At 35.5% G+C, this 7,333-nt stretch overlaps 1 protein-coding gene across 1 annotated transcript; it reads left to right on the top strand.

Annotated features, from left to right (window-relative positions):
* The first annotated feature begins 789 nt into the window (after positions 1–789).
* LOC118754344 lies at positions 790–2,337 on the top strand. The gene is made up of 2 exons (XM_036489217.1): positions 790–2,171; positions 2,224–2,337. The coding sequence occupies exons 1-2, from the start codon at positions 1,453–1,455 to the stop codon at positions 2,267–2,269; spliced, it is 765 nt and encodes a 254-aa protein (XP_036345110.1). The 5' UTR covers positions 790–1,452; the 3' UTR covers positions 2,270–2,337.
* The last annotated feature ends 4,996 nt before the right edge of the window (positions 2,338–7,333 follow it).

The raw sequence follows: 7,333 nt of genomic DNA, 5'->3' as shown, positions 1-7,333 counted from the left end.
AAAAAAAAAAAAAAAAAAAAACATCAACGAAGCCTGTTTGCTTCATCATAAATATATCCATACAAACATATGTACATATGAACGAATGGATGTACATAGTTACGCGAAGCACGCTTGCATCATTTACACATATATTGCTTGGCAGCGGCAGAGCTAAAATGCGCAATGACTTCGTTCATACATACATATATATGTATACATACATACGTGCATTCAAACATACATATATACATATGTAGGTACTCGTACCCGTCATGCGTCGCTTTATTTCTTTTTTTCCCTTCCCTATACTACCTATATCTTCCTTCTCACTCATGTAACGTTTTCAGTTTTAAAAATTTCACTCTCCATTTTTTGCGGTACCGCCGCCTAAGAAGTTTCACTTCAAAAAATAAAAAAAAAGAATAAAAAAAGGGAAAGTGAATTCTCACAAAAAAATGGGAAATGGGAATGATTGCATGAAATTTACTATTAGAACTAACTTTCATTTTTCGCATTAATCACTTACCACTAATTAATTAGCAATTAACATAACTAACTACTTCACTACTGGGTTCCCAAAGAAAATAAACAATAACAAAAAAACATGCAAATCTCTCAATTCTATCACTACTCACCCCATGCAACTCAAAACTAGAATAAGGATCTTAGGTTAATTAAAAACATAAAGTTAGATAACTAGTTAAATGAGTAGAATAGTTAAGAGGAAACGGATATGATTAAGATGAAATTTAGAATTAAGACTTTGAGTAGAATAAAAAATATATTAATGTAAAAAGGATATGGCTAAGATGAATTTTAGAATTAAGACCTTGAATTGTATAGAGTTACTATTATAACATGGGTATGGGTAATAAACCATTAGTAGACTAATGTATTAATCTAATCCGTAGCACGTGTCTCTGCGCCATTGGTCATTCATATGACCTATTCAAGATAGACTTACCCCTAGTAACAATACGAGATGGATATGGATGGATCATCGATGGACACTTCAAGCTAATTCATGTGGTAAATTTGGAACGATACGAACTGGCAACAAATCGGCTCGAGTGGGCAATAACTACCTTAAACGAAACAACAGCATCTAAAGAGGTACTACTATTCCAGCTAGGCAGAATCCGCACATGTTTAATCGAACTAAGAGGTCAGATTTAAACGATCTATTAACTGGATTGGGCTTGGAAATTGATTGCTGGCTCACCTGATGCTACGGACTGGGATAAGGTCCTCCGAAACGAAAATTCCCTTAATAAAAACAAAGAGCAGCGGTACAAGGTGAATGATGAAATTTTTAAGAAAACTAATCAGTTATTGCAGAGGCTCAATGGCATTGTGGTCGCCACCAATTATGTGATCAACAAGAGGAACTTGGATAGGATTTCTCAAGAAGTCCAGCATAAAATCTTTATCCTGAAAGAAGACGTCAACGAACTGATCCGTGCTTGTCAGATGGCTAAAGCAGGAGTCGTCAACACCAATTTTCTGAGTATAGAGGAAGTTAACCAGCTTGTCAGTGAGATCGACGTTCTTCCATACAGCAACGCCATCGAAGCGATTGAATATAGCAAACCATCGATCTACACCAACAACACACTCCTCTTATACGTGTTGTCCCTACCAAAGGTCACAGAAGCTAGATTTAATCGCCTGATCGCAAGAGCTAACATACAGAACGGCGTCCGAGTGGAATTGGCATATCAAACAATCCTGACCAATAAACATCAGACATTCGGCATCAAGGAACACTGCTTGCAATTATCTGCTACCATGATCTGTGAAGGGAAATCACTCGATCTGCTACCAGAATCTAGTTGCCTGACTCGTCTTCTCAAGGGAGGACAAACAAGTTGTACTTACGCTACCTGTAACGATTCCACTGTTGAAATCATCAAGGATGATACCATTTTCCTTGACAATTTTATAGGGATTGTAAAATCAGGTAACAATTCAAATACACTTAATGGTTCTTATATCCTCCAGATGGACCATGAAACCGTAGCAATCAATGGCAAAAACTACTCGAGTACTAGTAGATCAGGAGTACAGGAGCTTCCACCAATCTTGGCCAGCGTCACCAACCGCAGTGTGGCAATGAACCTTAACCTAAAACACGGGATGACAGCTCATAATATCAAGCTCCTGGGATACGTCAAGGAGAAAACCAATTGGTTTGCATTTACCGATGGTTTGGTGTTAGTCATACTAATGTTATCCCTTTAGCACATTTGGAGAAGGATTACGGCGAAGATACACCTACCTGCGTTGAACATTGACAACAAGGCTAATTCAAAAACCGAGGAACGTCCATCCAATCTGCGGGACGCAGACCTTTAAAGGGGGGAGCAGTTAACACATCCGCCGTCACCCAACATGTTGCATTCCCCCAGTCCAGCATAATTGACATCCTACACCTTTGTCAAGGCCAAGTGCATTTCATCATATCATGCAATAGCAATATTGTGCAACGCTATCAGACACCTATGGCAACTGTCGGCCACAGTTAGTACCTCTGGCTAATGCTTACGCAACCATTAGTATAACGGAGCCAATGCATTAGACATTGCAGCGGTGTCAGCATAATTTCATTGCACACGGTTGTGAAATCAGTGTGTTGCATATTTCAAGTTACCTGTGGGAATTCAAGGCCAAGGCGGCTCACTGACGTCGCGTATGTCTGGCTATAGAACAACGGCAGCGGAACAGTCTATAAAGGGCAGCAGAACTCGGAGCAGCGGCAGTTGCATCGGGGTGTTATAGTCAATTAGGCTTATTTATTTATGTCAATAAAGTACTTTTATTATAACGTTTAAATTACCTCTTTCAATTCCAGGGCAAGTTGGCCCTTTAATTTTCTTAGTTATTCAGGACCCTCAGTCCTTAACTTCCATATTACATATGAAAAAGCATCCGAGACGTGCAAAACGCCATCCGTGCACTGAAAATTCGTCTTTTTAATACAGGCGTATTTGAATTGAATATTTCCATTATACGTAGTGTATGTATAATGGAAAAATCTACTTCGTTAACACTTTTCACTAGATTTAAATACCAGCATTTTTAAATGGTAATCAAATACAATTTTTTTATTCTTACAACGCTGTTTTTTTCTCAGTGTAGAGGAAACCACGTCATTAAATGAAATAAATGTGTTGTGAAACTGTTATAAATATTTTTTTGTTTCTATTCGCCCAATGTTTTTGCTCGTTTAGTTAAATATTTACTTCTAAAAACATCCCTACCTATAAAACACGATTTAATGTTTTCTTCTACATACGTATGTAATAGATTGGCGCTTACACATATGTTAGTATTTGGTCGAGCTTCTCCTCCGATTTGTGGCGTGCGCCTTGATGTTGTCGCACAAAGCGGTCAGTTTTACGCCGACTCCGAACGGCGATTGTATTTTTATGAGAAGCTGTTTTTCATGGCAGAAATACACTCGGAGGTTTGCCATTGCCTGCCGAGGGGCGACCGCTGTTAAGAAAAAACCTTTTTCTATAATTTTTTGCGATGTTGTTTTGACCAGGGCTTGAACCCAGGTACTGATGAGTGAAAGCGCGCACTGCTTACCAGTTCTGAAATTCCGTGGCTTCAGGCAACCAAGTCTTCTAAATTCAAAACTATCTCAAAGCACAATTAAATTTTTAAAGAAAATTAGAAAATGCCAACTTGAAAAGGGTTAAAACTTATTCATCATTTGACATTATAGTCGGTGGTCAAAAGAGAGAAATGTCAAAATCACTTCTACCTTGTTTAATATGCCTTGGTTATGACTACACATATATCTACGGTGACCATATAAACCAACGTAAAATAAAGGACATTTATTTTCAAAATGATTTGTGAATACGTACATACAACTTCTTTGATAAAAGTACCTTACCCATATCGTAATTTAAATAGATACTTACCAGTTAATTATAATATTTACTTGTACAAACCCCCTGCTGTAGCGAAAAATTAAGCCAAATCCTTTTCAAGGACTTCGCCATCCTTTGCTACCATAATGCGTTTACCATAATTCATACTGCATGATGAAGCCAGCACTCATTGGTTCAAAATTAGCCTTCATCTTTCATCCAATTTTTACTAAAAACCAAAAAAAGTATTTTTTTTTCGTGAACATTTTTTTTATAACATTTAAAATTTTTTTTTTGTGTAATATTTTCGTTTTGAGAGAACCATACTATTGTTTTCAACTAGCTTTTGTTATGTAACATTTATTAACTGGAACAGAAGAATATATTTTCTTCAAAATTGCTACTTTTTCTGCATTTTGTACAAAAAAATTGAATTTAATCAAATAAAAATTCTCAAATCAGGCTCAACTGGTCTCTTGCAAATATTGTAAACTTTCATAATAGAATAATAAAAATTAATCAAATTAAGTGAAAAATGAAGCCTCCACTGAATTAAGAACACTAAATACCAGTTTTGAACCACTGTGCAGCAGGGGTTTATTGTTCTCTTTCAGTGGAACTGGAAACTCAGCGTGCAACATGATCCTGGACACAACTTTCCCTTGTGCTTTATAGATTGTACAAAGATTATCGATTAAATAGAAACCCTTAAGTGGGCTGCGAAACAAACTGGCGAAGGTTTTCATTATATTTTATAAGGCACATTTTTATTTCTCATATTCTGTGTTTAAAAATTTACCTCTGAAAAATTCAATGTACCATTTCCTATATTCTTTAAACCACAAGAAATTTTTTTATGAAACTTTATACGAATATTGACTTGCTAGCATCGCCATTAACATTACCGTCTTTTACGTTTATTTTCCAAGAGTTCTTCAACGACTCGGCGCCAGTGAGTCTTTCGCAATCGTATGCTGCGAATGGTTCATTATACTAAAGCCAGTCTTCCGACATAAGCTACTATTCTATACGAACACAGATATGTATACTTCCTAATAGGCTTGTAAAATGCCCAATACCCAAATCCCCCGCATGAGTTATTATCGGTAAAAAATTGGGTACGCTCAAATCTGGCATCGCTGCAGCAAGTACAGCGCCAGTGAAACAGTGTTGATATTTTAAGTACAATTGTACTTTTTTTCAGTACAATTAATTTTAAAATGTACAAAAGTACATTTTGCCGATTTCAAGTACAATTTCAACATCAAAAATACTTTTTGTATCAAACGCTCAAATCCCTTCTAGCACTTTGATTCTTAATCCGTTTACATTTAAGTAAAGGGATATACCTATATTTCATATTTGCTACAAAAAGAAATTATGAATTGTAATTTTGAATGTAAACGTGATTGTGAACATTAATATTAGTGATGTGCGTTATGGTGACTGCTATTTCTTATCACCGGCGGGTGAAATATCCCTCATCGCTATTTATTTTGAAAAAATCGTTGGAAATTCAATTTACCTAATGGCGATCCTGCAGAAATAGAAGTAATTGAGCAATTCGGGGGTTGAAAGTAAAAAAATGTATGTAAATTCCATGCGTTGAAATTATAAATTTCCCTTCAGGATTTCCATTTTATCGATAGTGATCTCATTTTATGTTCATTAATATGAACTGACCTATATAGTGCATTAATGTTTTATCATCATTAAATAATTTTAATTATTTTTTTTTATAAAATTGTAGCTCATTGTCAAACAAAAACCTTGCAAATAAATCGAGACTTGGAAGAATGAAAAAAATCAACAAAGTTTCATCAAATTTTCACAGTTTTTGTTCAGAACTTGTAGACATGTTTTGGGTACCCATTCATTTTTGTAGCCCATTCATTCTAGTATAATAAGGTGCAAGTTTGAAGTGTCTAGAAAATACCATTGATTTTTTGAATTTTTCTGTTTGCGGTGTTGCGCACTTTTTTCCATATAACGCACGTTCGCATTTTATGTTATATGGATGAATGCGCGTGTAGCGTTGTTGTTTTTTATTCCAACATTTTAAATTAAGCTTTATTTTATAGTTTTTGTTAGACAATGATAAATGATGTACACAAGTTTCAGTATGGAAGAAAAAGCGCAACACCTTCAACGAAAAAAGCTCTCAAAAATATACGCGAATTGAATGTATTATCTCGATCATTTAAACATCTCGGACTCGCCCACCACTAAAAATGATTATTTAAATCTAAAGTATATATTAAATGATATTTAATATTTGCTTTAGAGATGAAATTTCGACAAATGTGTTTAAACAAAAATGTTAAGCGCATATGCAGAATGTGGAAGCGAGATTCTTCTGCTTGCGTTTCTATGTTTATATCATTTATCAGTTTAAGCACATATGATTAAATGTAAAAAAAATATATTTAATTGCGGATCCGAAAGAAATATTTATTAGTTGCATTGAGTTACGCAAAAATAGTGCCGAAAATCAATCGATTGTGCTGAAGGTGCCGGCTGCTTCCGAAAGGGCCGAAAATGGCCCAATGCACACTAATTTTCCATCACTGTCACACATACAATCTCACTATTCTGTTGACTTCGTTTTCCCCTTCCGATAACTTTTTGCTTCCGCGCTTGCCCAGCACCGCTGTGCAGAGCTTTGCACGCGCAGTCGCCCGCGACACATATGTGCTGATTTGGGCATCCCTAACCTACGTAACCGGAATCCATTTTGATTAAAATCGTATCAGCTTATTTTGGCGAAATATTGAGATTCGTCAAGAACAAACTTTTGTTCTCAATTTTTTTTTTAATTCGTTGGATATAATGAAGATAACACTTATAAGCAGGGAACGGATTTTTAGGACCTAAAAACCTATAAAAAAGGCAAAATAAAATAACGAAATAGGCTGGAAAAGGCAAAATAAAATAGCGAAAAAGGCAGGAAAAGGTACTAGGTTTTGCAAAAAAGGCAAAAAAAGGCAAACCAAAATATCGAAAAAGGCAGGAAAAGGCAATAGTATTGCAAAAAAGCAAAATAAGGCACTAAAAAAGGCAGAAAATACGAAGAACAATCAAAAAATACATTTATTTTAGAAATGTTTATATTACAAGTAAAAAGAGAAAAACTATGAACTAGTTTCATTATATGAAAAATTTGTACTTTGAATCTTTGACTATTTTATCCTTTCGAGTTTCTAACTCATAAAACTTTAATCTGTATAGTTGTAGAGCATTGAACCACAAGATGCATTTTGAAGTTTTCTGCCAGCATTTTCATTCGATTTTCGCGAAGAAAAGCCTTGAATGTACTAAATGTGCGCTCGTGCCCTTTACAATTTTATCCACACCCCTTATTGTCTCCAAGCCCACGTTAGCTGAGAAAACGGCTTTGAATTTTTCCAACACCAATTTGGCAAGAGGTCCCTGCGCTTCTATAAGCCGCATGGGCGTGTGTATATCTTTTA

This window comes from Rhagoletis pomonella, unplaced genomic scaffold (genome assembly GCF_013731165.1).
Source record: "Rhagoletis pomonella isolate Grant_MI unplaced genomic scaffold, Rhpom_1.0 Rhpom_scaffold_03750, whole genome shotgun sequence".
NCBI lineage: Eukaryota > Metazoa > Arthropoda > Insecta > Diptera > Tephritidae > Rhagoletis > Rhagoletis pomonella.
The sequence above is the reverse complement of the archived record's forward strand: the minus strand, read 5'-3'. Positions and strand labels throughout refer to the sequence as shown.

Bases quoted from the DNA above. Each gene is read 5' to 3' on its own strand.
- LOC118754344 (XM_036489217.1), top strand. From the start codon at position 1,453: ATGGCTAAAGCAGGAGTCGTCAACACCAATTTTCTGAGTATAGAGGAA. The intron at 2,172-2,223 runs GTTTGCATTTAC...TTATCCCTTTAG, and splicing joins GTCAAGGAGAAAACCAATTG to CACATTTGGAGAAGGATTAC.